Here is a 14,249-nt window from a genome sequence, read left to right on the forward strand (position 1 = left end):
GAGAGCACCGCGATTGAGCGCTGCTGTCGCCGTTAGGAAGGGGAGAAAGGGTCTGTGCGTTGTTGCAGTGGCTATGTTAGGACTTGTGGAGAGCACCGCGCCGTCGCCCATCGAGGATAGCACAGCGCCGTCGCCGTACGTGGAGGAGTGCACCGCGATTGAACGCTGCTGTCGCCGTTAGGAAGGGGAGAAAGGGTGCGTTGTTGCAGTGGCTATGTTAGGGATTGTGGAGAGCACCGCGCCGTTGCCCGTTGAGGAGAGCACCGCGCCGTCGCCGTGCGCGCGATTGAACGCTGCTGACCTACTGTTGCCGTTAGGAAGGGGAGAATGGGTATGGTTTGTACGTTGTTGCAGGGGAGAAATGTTAGGGTTCTTCATTGTGTATGTGCGTGAAGTGGAACAAGTGAAGCTCTTTTTTCTTTTTTTGAGTTTAAGTTATTTTTTCATTGAAAAAATAATTGGTAATAGCTAGGGATATAATTAAAAGTTTTTTCTTTTAATTTTTAATCATAAACAATTTTAGGCAACTTTTTATAAATGTTATTTGTTTAATATTTTTGATAACTCATATAAAATATTGTATTTTTATTTAAAAATGTTGTCTTAAAGCTTTTATTTTGTAACATTTTATAAATGTTGTTTTAGATATCAAAGACAACTCTTTCTATGGGTGGCCAAAAATTTTGTTATCTTTGCCTTACTCAAAGACAACTTATTAAAAATGTTGTCTTTGCCTATCTAAGACAACTTTTATTAAATGTTACTTCGAATAAGTGTTACCTTAGGCCAAAAATGTTGTAGTGTGTCATAATCCAAAAACAAAGTATCAAAGTAACATTTTTCAATAATACGTCTTAACATATAATTCTTAATATACGTCTTAACATATCAAGCAAGATCATGCTTCCTTGTTGCTTGCTCCAAAAGACCTACTTCCTAACTCTTTTGGTGATGGAATCTCACTCTCTTGATCCAATCCCTACAACAAAAATATAACTATTATGAGCACAAGAAATGCAAGAAAAAGGCATATATTGATATACATTTATCATGTCTAATTACATAGCATTGATACAATAATGAAACCAATTTAAGATTATAGAGCCAACTACACATGAAAACTAATTAGCACCATATAAACCACATCATATTTCTCATTAAATTGATAAAAAAATTTAAGAGTATAAAAACAGGTTTGACATCATTTTCCAAACCTCGTTGTTCAAAATTTGAAATCCAAACACGAATTCCATTATAGTTCCTTAGACAATTTAAGCTAAGCTGTTTTGTGTTATGTTGAGCTTAGAAGGTAAGACTTTAATTTGCGCCTTTACCTAAAGCAGTGTTGTGTTGTGTTCCACTACTTGAACTATCTTATGTGTGTGGTTGAGGCTATACTATAAATTACACTCTCTCTTCTTTAGAATTTCACATAACCGTGAGTTTCATAAATAGAAGGAAAGTATATGCCTTTTGTTAAACTTGTATTTTATTACTATCACTCTAGCATAAGCTAGCACTACTACTAATTATATTAATAATAGAAATCATAAGCAGAATATGAATGTACCTGTGAAACTTGTTGAGTAGAAAATATTCCAGCCAATTGTATTGGAATTTTACCCCCTTCCTTAGAAGCAATATAGGAGACTAGCGCTTGCAATTGCGCTTTAACGGTATCCAACTCTTCTTGCACATTTGGACCACAAGTAGATGATGTGCCAACATCATTTGAAGAACCTAAATTCATTTGACTAATCCTTGTAGTGTTGTTCTTGAAAGCAATTGTTGGAACAGCTCTCATACCTAAACCTCGAACACGACCAGGGTGCTCTTTCCCAAAAACTACTCCAAGAGTATTAAGAGGAGAATTAACAGTTAATTCCATCGGTTGTTGGCTGCTATGTACTTCAATCTTCTCCTACATATATAAAAAGAAAGAGAAAGAATCAAAAATAGTATTATCTTATAAAAAAGAAAGAAAAAGAAATACAAACAAGTTACTTATTGCACTTTAGTCTTACCGCTATTTCTTTAGCCTTTTCATTAACATAACTTCCATCTATTTTCTTGTGAGTGATGTCCCACATTAACATGACTAAGAGGAACTACAAATAGGGATTTAAAAAAATCTATTCATTAAAAGTATATATATATATTCTAAAGGTAAGAAAATTATTCTTGTATGTGCAAATTAGATATTAAACAAATACTTAAATAGTATTCTAAAAGAAACTATAAAAAATTATAATTATCTCTTTCAAATGATAATTTCGTGGCTGTAACAGTGACGTTGTGAATTTTTCCTTCTCAAGTAGTTGTATATATGATCTAAAGAAGATGCTGGGTAAGTTAAGAAACTAAAGAAGACATTACTCATCAATCTGAAAAATAGAAATAGTATATTAATCTCACATAAAAAATTATTAATTGCCTTTTAATTTTATCATTTAAAAAATGTATTTAGAAAAAAAAAAGAAAAGAAGAAGAAATAAATAATAGATCTGGAGTGCATATGTGTGAACTAGAAATCTAGAATCAAACAGAGCAGACAAAGGTTTATTTTTCAACTAATAGTTTGGAAGCAGTTTAACTCCATTGGAACCATTCTTGTAATTTAGATATATATTTCTTTTTGTGAAAACAAAGCTTATGAGTTAAGCTAAGAGTATTGAATTAGAATGAGAACAAAGTTCCAGAAACATGACAAAGGATGATCCAACGAATCAGTCACATTGTGAGCTTATAAACAAGAGATAAGAGCAATGATCATTTTCAAGTCTGTAATGGATCAAACGCAATACAGATTGTGTTTCCATATATATTATAATTTTGAGAATTAGATCATTTTCAAGTCTAGAATCGGTCAGCATGTAGTGAATTAATCAAAGACAATAACTAAAATTGTTTAAAATCCAATGAATTGAATTACTTGGATTGGTCTACGTCAAGTACAATTTTCGTTGAATCTCAATTATTGAATTCCAAATTTTTAAACATTTAGTTTTTATTGATTCAACAAGTCCAATTTTTAGATTTTCTTTAAGAACTAACATTAAGAATGTTATGGAAGTATTTTATTAATAATTAAGAGCACCGCTCTGTTGCATGCATTTCACAAGATACATATACTGAATACATGGCTTAGCTTCTTTCACTTAATTTTCCGAGTACACTCTAAAATGGTAACATAGTCTGAAGTCTGAACTAATAATGAGCTGATCAGCTTATTAGCATATTGCTAATAGTAATAACTAAGACATGCAATTTTGGCACTAATCCTAATCATGATGAAAGGAAAACTACTCCATGTTCTCCATATCGATTATTATTTTTGCCTTAAATTTGTTTATTATATGATGAAAAAGAAGACTTTGTATGTATACATATATAATATATTATTTATACATAGGAACCAATAGTGTCTCACATGGGACCATGCAAATGGATCAAAAGTCAACGCAAGTTGACGAGAGAAAGTTTTTATTTGATTAGAGATTAGATGCTCTGTCCTCCACTGATGATGATGATCTTTAATATTCTAAATCAGCTTATCCAACATAAATAGGTATCACTGCCAAAGCTTAAAATAACAGAACGAACCTGATATTCTGGAATTAGCTCCTTCAACTCAGAACGTAGATCCTGAAAGATAGAAAAATAAATGGTTAAGTTATCAACAACATTAATAATGATAACAAAGTTCCAGAAAATATCACGATTAGTATCAAAATCCCCCTCCCCCCCCCAAAGACCAACTTACCAATATAACAATGCTAGGAAATATAGCAGTAATTCCATTCACAGAGGAAAAAAATACACGCGATAAAGGCTTATTGTATACATTTCATACAACACCAAATATAAATAGGAAGTGAGGAGGGCATACAGTGGCAGTGGATGTCTGAATTTGAAGCCATCTAACTGAATTGGCAAGGCTAGGTTGTTGACCCTGTGTTCATAAAAATAAAAATTAGATAATCATTACAGAGAAAAGTAAAATGGCATGCGCAAAGAGAGAAAAGATAAAGAAAGAAAAAAATAGCAGAGCATCTAATCTAATCTAACTGGAAGAAAATAAGTAGGAACAAAATATAGGATTCAAATTTCAAATACTTCACTAATTTAGTAGAGAGATGCTCAAATTAAATAGAATGCACTTTAAAATTGACTAGTTATTAAAATAAGTTAGTTATTTCATTTTTCTTTTTTCCTTTTTACAATATGTCATTTGAAAGCATTCAAGTTGCAATGAGTTATTAAAATCAGTTTGCAGTTGACTGCAACAGCAACAACTATAATCAATGTCAAATTTTGACTAGTTAATAAGCTCAAAAACTGCAGCAAAGATAAATTCAGCCATCATGAATGCAGCTCATGTATTTGACACTGAAATCCGCAGATAATTCAGTATTCTTAGCCTAACTTTAGGTAGCACAGGTCAGCTGAGAGAGATTCATTCATGTGCCATGTGGGTGCTTGGTGCCACATTATATGACTGCCACGATAACTGAAAGCATTATCTTTATCATTGTGATGGCTGTCTAAAATATGACTTGTGTAGCACATAGTTAACACAATTGGATAGTACGCTCTTGAATAATAATGAAGTGACATTATCAAATCACAAAATCCATGTTGACAAAACTTTTCTTACTACAAAAATAAAGAACATTTGACAAGCTCATGTAATGGAATAGACCATGATACATAAACTGAGAGAGAAACAAACCAACGCAACAAGGTAAAAAACTTTCACGAAAAGATCTCATTTCTAGTATTTGTAAGAGCACTTAAGGAAACAAGATTACTATCTTAATTTCCAAAATCAGGTTAAATGCAAGATAAATACTAAAAATAAAGAATAGATTGTTGCAACACTGAAGTAAGCATTCAATTCAAACACTTGAAGAAGCAAACCAACGACAATTGCTGGAGAACAGCAGCAAAAATCAGATATAGGGTAAGCAATTTTTGGTTAGTTAAAGCAACAAAAATCAGATACAGCAAAAAACATGTTTCACATGAAAAATTATCACCCACAAATTCATGTTAGTTAAAGCAAGTTAGTTAATTATCTAAATAATCAAACAACTGGTTTACATAAAAACACAAAGACACACTATCTGTTTTCAATTAATTCTTATTTCTTCATTCCTTGGTCAATTGCAAAATCTGGTGGCGCCTATTTGAGTAATTGATTAAAAACCAGCTGAAAGTCTCAAACACAAGTAAGACAAGTGAGTTTAATAGTCAATATAGGGTATCCGAAGACATGTAAAATTGAAACTGAAAGTTAAAATATAAAAAGGGGTCAGCAAAAACAAGCTATGTGAATTAAAAAGAGGCCTAACATGTGAATAAGGAATAGAATATACTAAAAACCTGACTGGTCATTGAGAACATTTAAAAATGGAGTGCTTTGAGAACTATTTTAATCCAGAAACTGTGCCTTAAAAATTGAACCAGCAAACAAGAAAAAACAAAAGCAGAACGCAATAAGAAAAACTAGACAAGCCATATAAGAAAAACTGTACAATCACACAATAAACAAATAAAAATTTCACGCAACAGCAAGAGAAGCATAACAATTCATAAACCTAAAACCTAGACAAGCCACCACAAAGCTTCCAAACCAACTAAAAGAAGAATGACAAGAAGCATATACCATCATACGAAGCTTTCAGATTCAAATTCATGCTCAATCCACACAAGAAAATGACACCCCTACTTCCAAAATCAATAAAATAAATAAATAAAAATCATTCAGCAATAAGAGTAACACGTTAGCAATTACTTTGGGTGGATATTCTGCTCCAAGTTTCGGATCAACACACTGCTTGACTTTATCCTCGCTAAGTCTTGGTGTAGCCTGAAATACAAGTTGCTATGATAACCTAAATTGGAAGATATATAAAATTTAATACATCTCAATTAACAAACCCAAAATTGTCTAAATCAGAATCAGATACAAATGTAAATTTAAACAAGTCAGAACACTAGATACTTGAATCAACGTAACAAAACCAGTTCAGATAACAAGTGGTCTTTAATCAACATAACCAGTTCAGAACACTAGACATTGGCACTAGATCTGAGATCGGGGGAGAGAGAGAGAGAGAGAGAGAGAGAGAGAGAGAGAGAGAGAGAGAGAGAGAGAGAGAGAGAGAGAGAGAGAGAGAGAGAGAGAGAGAGAGAGAGAGGGGGGGTAAAGTTACGAAAACAACCTTGCCGGTTTTGCATGCAGTGTCAACGGGCAACGGCAGATGTGAGGAAGGAAGATCCAAGATCCAAGATCTGAGATCGTTGACTGGTTGAACACAAGACGGCGAGAGAGAAGAGAAGCCCGAGAGGGAAGAACGGCGATGTGGAGAGCTTCTTTACACGGAGGAGAAGAAGGAGAGAGAAGGGAGATCGAGAGTGCCGTTATGATGTGTTTCGTTTAACGAGCTAGGGTTGCAGTTCCTTTGTTTTATATACGTGTGAAAACAGCAGTTCAAAACCGCCATAATCACCAGAACCGCCACCAAACCCAAAGTTAATTATGGCAGCAACAAAAAATGCCATAATAACTGGGTATTACGGCGGTTCTTTAAAACCGTTGTAATGTCAATGCCATTTTAAATTCTTTTTTTCTAGTGATTATTTTATAGAAGACTATAAAATAATGAACTTCTAACTAAATTAAATTATATTTATTATTATTAAAAAAGGTTAGAGAGAGCAATAGAGAAAAGGTTTGTGTGTATTGAAGTTGTGTAGAATGATACAATATAGAAGGATATTTATAGGTGCTAAGAGAATCGAAATAATAAAGACGTAATATCCTATAATAAATATTCAGATATGTTAAATAATGCTAATTGATCTAATTGATACTAATTATACTCTAACAATTATATTCAATTAATTGATATACATAATATTAAATTGTGATACTTAAATATCTAATCAAATTAATTAGTTGATATAATTAATCCACCGTAATAAATTATATTTAATGAGTTAAAAGAAATAAATCAGAAAACATTCTCAAAAGCATGCGACGTCAGTTTTATCATTAAGTGCAAAAATTCGATTTTTATATAATAAAATAGATAGATATCTCATTATTCGTTCTTTTAACTTATCTATTATATATTTTTTTATATTTACCACTCAATATATTAAAATATAATTTATATCTAGATAGGAATTACATAGTTATTTAATTAAAAGAGCATTTAATTTTTTAAATATAATAACTTTAATTTCTTTGATTTTTCTTTTTACATTTTTTTGTGTTTTTTAAATAAAAGACAAGCCTATAGCAAAAATAGGAAGAGATGGTAGTATTTATTGAAGAGGGAAAAAACAAATATAATTAAAATTCGTACATTCAAAATGTGTTTGAACTTTAAAAAATGAGATGAGATATGAGAATACACAGACATTTGACTTCTATGAATCTGTTTACACCATTTAACTCAGTGTTTTTTAACTTTCTGTTTTCTTCTCTTCTATTTCATATGAATTTATTAGTGCGAAACATGTATCACATAGAGTGTTTCTTAATTCCATCCTAATCCATATATTATTTTTGCTAAACAAAATATAAAAAGAAAAAAAGACAATAAATAAATTAAAGTTGTTATTATTTAAAGAGAAAAGAATAGATTAGTATTTTTGTATTTTAAATTAATCAAGATCTAAATGAAAGATAACGTTAATTTAAAAAAGTTAAATTAAAATTAACTCAAACATTGATATTTAAATTATAAAAAAAATTAATTTTCATATTTTATAAAATATCATACTGCCGGTAATTGTAAATATGATGCTACTTAAAATTAAATAAAATAACACAGATAAAACAAATAAAAAAAATAAAAAATAACTTAATCTTGTATAAAATTCACCTATAAAATTCTGTACCGAAAAATGAATTTAATTTTAGTATATTAATAGTATAAAATATTTTATATAATCATTCAATTTAATTAGATTTATCTATTTAGATCATTATTGAAAAATAAATTTAAGATACCGACATACAATTACTTTAAATTAAGCAATAATTATCAATACTATATAAGGGACACACTATTTCACTAAGAGTGATTGCCATAAGAAATAATTTTTTAATTTTTTATACTAATATCGAAAAGTTTATATAATACTATATAATAATATTATCATTATCAATATTATATGATATCAAAACAAAAAAAAATCACCGTGCTAATATAATATTATCAATATTATATAAATCATCTTTGTATTTATTTTTCTATACGTATATAATATTTAATTAACACATTAAGACATATATAATATTTCGTTAATACATAATATAAAGTGATTTACAAATTATTTTATTGAATATTATAAATTAGAGTGATTTATAAATTATTATTAATTCGTATATAATGTATAATTAAATTTAATGAATTCAATTAGAATAAACAACAAATTATTTATTTTATTTTAGACTTTATAAATGAATAAATTAATTAACTAACATAACAAATTATAATTAATGTAGTAAAATTAATTAAGTAATATATATTATAATAAATTATATTAATATTTAAATATATAATCAAATCAATTAGTTGATATAATTAAGTCATGGTAATAAATTATATTAGATGAGTTAAAATAATTAAATTGGGAAACACTCTTCGGAGCATGCTACTACGCTTCATTATTAAGTGCAGAAATCCGATTTTTATATAATAGAATAGATGATGAAGTTGATGTGGCATACTTTTGAAAGTGTTTTTCGATTTATCTTTTTAATTCATTAAATATAATTTACTATGATAAATTAATTATATCAACTAATTGATTTGATTGGATATTTAAATATCACACAATTTATTATAATTTATATCAATTTATTTTAGTAGTATTTTTAATTTATTTTTTTTATATTCTGGTAGTATTTTTTAATTTATTTCTTTTAATTTATTAAACCAAATTAATTATAATAATTATGTATATTAATTAATTAATTTGATTAATTTATTAGTTATTAAAATAATAAATTTATGAATAAAATAGGTAATTGAGATATTTTCTATTAATAATCATATCAAATCAGATCAAATCATATCTATTGAGTCAAATTCAAATCATGTGAATTAAGGACCAAACTAAAATAAGATGATTTTTTACTTATTCAAATTGAATGTAATAAATACAAATTAATTTTGTTAGATAATCATGATCTATGATCTTTTATATATAGATGGTCAACAAGTTTATAAGAGCATCTCTAATGCTTGGTACTAATTTTATTTTATTTTAGGTCTTACAAGATACCATATAAATATTTGTGGACATATCATAAGACTTGATTTGAAACTTAATGTAAAATTTGTCACTCCAATACTTGATTTTGTTTCAATCTAAATTCTAAATTATTTTTTATTATTTTAAATAAATTTAATTAAATTGTGAAAATTTAAATAAAATAAAATATAAAATTACAAAATTAATAATTATATACCATATAGGGTGAACGCGCATCGGTTATGGCCAAAATTTCTATTCGATCCGTACTAAAATCATCGGATCCAATATTCGCAATTTTTAAGTTTGGATTCGATCCATGTGCGGATCAGATCGGATATATCCGCAAAACACAAAAATATTTTTAAAAGCTTATTTTTATTAAAAATATCAATAAAATTTATTTTTCTATTCTTTTAAATATGTTTACTCTTAAAATATTATTAAACATACTTTTCTTAAATAATAAATTAAAATAATACAACATATATGATAATTATTAGTGAAAATAATAAAACATAAAAAGAATATTTATTTATTTATTTCTTTAGTTTTGCGGATACGCGAATATGCGAATACCTATACAAAATCCGCAATCTGATAGTCTTGCGGATTGGATCCATATCCGCATTTTTTCGGGTTGGATTCGGATAAACACTGCGAATATGCGGATCGGATCCGATCCATAAACATGCCTAAATTACCATATTTAGATTATAGAAAAATTAGAATTTTATAAATAATTTAAAAAATTACGTTAAATCAATTTGGATCTATTTTTCTACCAAATTGATAAGATAATAAAAAATAAAGTAATAAAATACACGGTACAAATAAGTACATCTAATTTATTTGAGTAAATTTAGTTAAGTCTTTGTTACAATGTTATAATAAAACAACGTTACAATGTTACAATAATATCGTTAGTGTTTATTTAATGGATGGGTTTAAATAAGTGACAACATTTAACTCTTTTTTTTAAGTGATACGGTATCTCTTGATACCAGTATTATGTCAAAAATTATATCCAATGCAAGTTTTAATTTTAAATTAGTTCATTTACTATAGGATCAAAATTGATACCTAAAATTGATTTCATTAGAGTTGCTCTAAGACTCATCATTTTTATCGCTCTTGTTATTTCAACTCTTTTTCTCTTATTTTCTTTATGTATAATTTCTTTTATGTATAAATGTACACAAAATGAGAAGGTATGGATGAATATTTCATTGATTATTTATTTGATGAATACCATAGCCTATAAATGACTCAATTTAAGCATCCTACTACTGCCAATGGAAGTTAGATCGGTAGGAATCAGGGTAATCAATGTATTTTTTATAGTATTCGATAGAAGAATATTTGTTAAAATAAATATATCTATTGTAATAAATTTTCTTTGTCAATTTGTTATCTTTTACCTAATAAACAATATTCATGTTGAATATATTATTTTCATCAGAAGTCATACATAATTGATTGATAATTTTATGTAAAAACATTCCTGTGGTGACTAAGCACTGTACCATTAACTCGCTAAAATTAATTCTCCTATGATGATCTCAATGTATAACACTATCAGATAGAAACTTATTAGATTATATTTGTTTCTAATGAAGTGAGCGAGCTTTTAGACCTAATCACAGTTAGAGTTGAGGAAGGTCATAAAAATACTAATAATACAAATATTGTTTATTTTTAATATTCAATAATAATAATATATAAATTAAAACTAATATTGTTATGTAAAAAATAATAAAACGTATATTATACTTGAGTAACAGAAATTTTTCCTTACAAATCACATTAAATATATCATTTTAATTTGCTTACATATAATTTTAAGTTTTCATTGCTATTAATACTCTTCATGTCTTTAATTTTGAAATGTTATTTTTCATAATGAATATATTATGAATTGTATTGAATTATATTATTGAATTGATTATTTTATAATTATTATATTATGACGATTTTTGTTAATTTTTTTAAAAAATTAAAGAATATCTATAGATAACTATGGGTATCTACATTCCCTAAGAAGATAATTAAATAGGGACTTGCAATAAAGATAGATAGGATTTTTTTTAACACAGGACTAAAGGACGGGAAAGAAAATCCGCCGCACTCACATGAATATACATTACCATCTTTAACTAACAACAGAAATTCAATTTGAGTCTATTTGAGATGAAACACATAGATTTCATCTGTATTGAATCCTAAGATAAGGAACCTAATTCGAGTAATGGATCTAAGTTAATCTTACTCACTTGAGTTAATATTTTTAGTCATTGTTGTAACAAATATTATATTATTAAATATTAATACATTTAGTATATATAAAAGTTGAATATGCTTACAAGAGATTTTTTAATCAAACTAAAAAAAATCTAATTATATTTTTTATTTTTTAATGTTAAATATTGTTTTCTAATGTAATGAAAATGTGAACAATAATAATAATAATAACAATAATAATAATTCACATAATTAAAATAGATCATCCTAATATATACATGATACTACATATATCAAGGATTATTATATATGATAAATTATTTTTTTATTTTTAATAAAGTTAATTTACGTATAAATCAACTAATTTTTATAACATATGATTTATTACATAATTTTTCTCTTCTTAATATGGGTAAATTTAATATACAAAATATAATTTATATTATTTAACATACAACTTAAGCTATTATCTAAGACAATAAATAAAATACTATAAATACTTATTTATTTATTAATATTAGAAAAATATATAAATAGTTTAAATATGGTTTTTTTGGTAGAAAAATATTAATAAAGATTATTAATTAAGCTAACTACATAATAAAAAAAATTATGAATAATTTTTCAAATAATAATAATAAAATAAAATCACTATTTTCACATACTACAATATTTATAAAAAAGTTGGATAATAAATCAATCCACAATAAATTATACATTAATCATATCAAAAAAATAAATAAATTATACATTAGATTGTTAGAAAATTATTTTAATTTCCTAATTTGTTTGTGGGTAATACATATATTAATTATAATCACAAATTATGCTATTTCAAATTAAATGACTTATATAATGATAATCTCATTTATTGTTATAAATACTAAATTGAATAAGTCATTATTACTTTTAATTTGGAATTAAATGAGAATAAAACCGGATATTATCTTTTGTTCTTTAGATAATTATCTTTTGGATTTTAGATATATTATTTTTTGGACTTTAGATATTATTTTGTTTGGGTTTTAGGGTTTAATGGGTGCCATGCTCAAATATAAATAGGGTTTCGGTCTCCAATATACCAAAGCCGCCTTTATTGCTCTTTCCCCATCAAAAGAGTCACGATTCAGCCTCCTAGGAATACAGAAGGCTTTGGTTGAGGAAGATCGAAAGAACCACAAGATCCAAATTCTTCCATCAATTTCTAACTCTTATGAGTAAATGTACGTTTCTACATTATGTTATATTTTTGGTGATTCAATATGAATGATCTGGGTTATTGAAATTAATTTATTCTAACAAGTGGTATGAGAGCCATCCATAATTTAATCATCAAAGTATTCAGTTTATTATTCCTTTGGAATTAATATATGTATATGCGTATACATTTGGAATTTTTTGTGCTATATATATATATATATATATTTTAAACATCCTTACGAAGTTCGGTTTGTTGCTACTGCATATATATAATTTAATATATATATATATATATTAAACATCCTTACGAAGTTCGGTTTGTTGCTACTGCATATATATAATTTACTATGTGCCTGCATTATATATATGTATATATACCATCATGGGTTAGTTCTTTCTATATATATATATATATATACTTGTACTATTATGTAAATCTGGAGACATCATCATGTTTGTTTTCGGCTATACACATTGCTGTGTGTTTGTGATGGATACGTTCTGTATTCGGTTAATTTTTTATTATGTGTATACCATTAAATGAATTTAGCGAAATGAGTTATGCTATTCTCCCCTAAGGACTTGGGACTCTGTCGAGAAATTTGTTACAAAAATTCAATTGTTGGATGGGTGATTTTGAATGTTTCAAAAGAAATCTTTAACTTTCCATGGTTTTGGAAGTTTTGGAAAGAGGAAGTCGAGAGTGGCTTGTTTTAAAAATGGAATTTTCCTTGAATAAAAGTGGCTTATGAGCCTGAGATAATTTGAGAAATGAGATCTTTAAAGCCAAGGCTGAAAAGAGTTGAAACTTGATTTCAAAGTGAAATGATTTGAGAAAAAGTGATTTATGACTTAAATGCCGATTTTATGAATTTGATGATTTTGAATGGTGGAAGTGTTGTTTTATTATGGGCCGGAATGGCTGTGTATGATTATGAATACTGGTTGGTTCTGGATTGAACCGTGAGCCGGAATGGCTGTGTATGATATGAATATTGGCTGGTTCTGGACTGAACCGTGAGCCGGATGGCTGAGATGGATGTTGATCCATGGATGAGATTGAATGCATGTATATGCTGAATCATTGATAAATGTGAATGTTGCACTTCCACTATCGGAGATGAGAGTTTCCCTGGGAGGAAGCAGTGGCTAGCCACTACGTGCTCCAGGTTGAGACTCGAAGCTCTTTTGACCCTATGTCGTAAGTGTGGCCAGGCACTGTGAAAGTCTCGGATGAGCTCGCCCCTGTAAATATTCACCAGTGAGAGTGATGGATATGGATCATGATTATGATCAAGTTTATGATGAGTATAACTCGAGTTGGGGATGCGCGACAGAGGGACAGTCCAATGGTTAGCTACCAGGACTTGTCGGGTTGACTCTATAACCGACAGATGATATCATCAGCCACTAGGGACAGGCATGCATCATATGCATCTATGTGACATTGTTTGGGTGTGCATATTATACTTGGTTTGCCTATGTGAATAATTGCTAATTGTTCTACTTGCAATAACTGTTTGTTTGTGCTT

The 14,249-nt window shown here is 28.1% G+C and overlaps 1 protein-coding gene across 2 annotated transcripts; it reads right to left on the bottom strand.

Annotated features, from left to right (window-relative positions):
* Positions 1 to 898: 898 nt before the first annotated feature.
* Positions 899 to 6,423, bottom strand: LOC107646864 (uncharacterized). 2 transcript variants are annotated; one of them, XM_016351009.3, is made up of 7 exons: positions 6,228 to 6,423; positions 5,798 to 5,872; positions 3,890 to 3,952; positions 3,604 to 3,645; positions 2,025 to 2,108; positions 1,571 to 1,921; positions 899 to 979 (listed from the first exon to the last, which is right to left on the bottom strand). In XM_016351009.3, the coding sequence occupies exons 5-7, from the start codon at positions 2,094 to 2,096 to the stop codon at positions 899 to 901; spliced, it is 504 nt and encodes a 167-aa protein (XP_016206495.1). In that variant the 5' UTR covers positions 2,097 to 2,108; positions 3,604 to 3,645; positions 3,890 to 3,952; positions 5,798 to 5,872; positions 6,228 to 6,423. The 2 variants fall into 2 exon arrangements, with proteins under 2 accessions (XP_016206495.1, XP_088348141.1); XM_088492015.1 differs by lacking the exon at positions 6,228 to 6,423 and having other exon boundaries at positions 5,798 to 5,972.
* Between the last annotated feature and the right edge of the window lie 7,826 nt (positions 6,424 to 14,249).

The sequence above is a fragment of the Arachis ipaensis genome, chromosome B6 (assembly GCF_059453495.1).
Source record: "Arachis ipaensis isolate K30076 ecotype BB chromosome B6, ASM5945349v1, whole genome shotgun sequence".
NCBI classification, from domain to species: domain Eukaryota; kingdom Viridiplantae; phylum Streptophyta; class Magnoliopsida; order Fabales; family Fabaceae; genus Arachis; species Arachis ipaensis.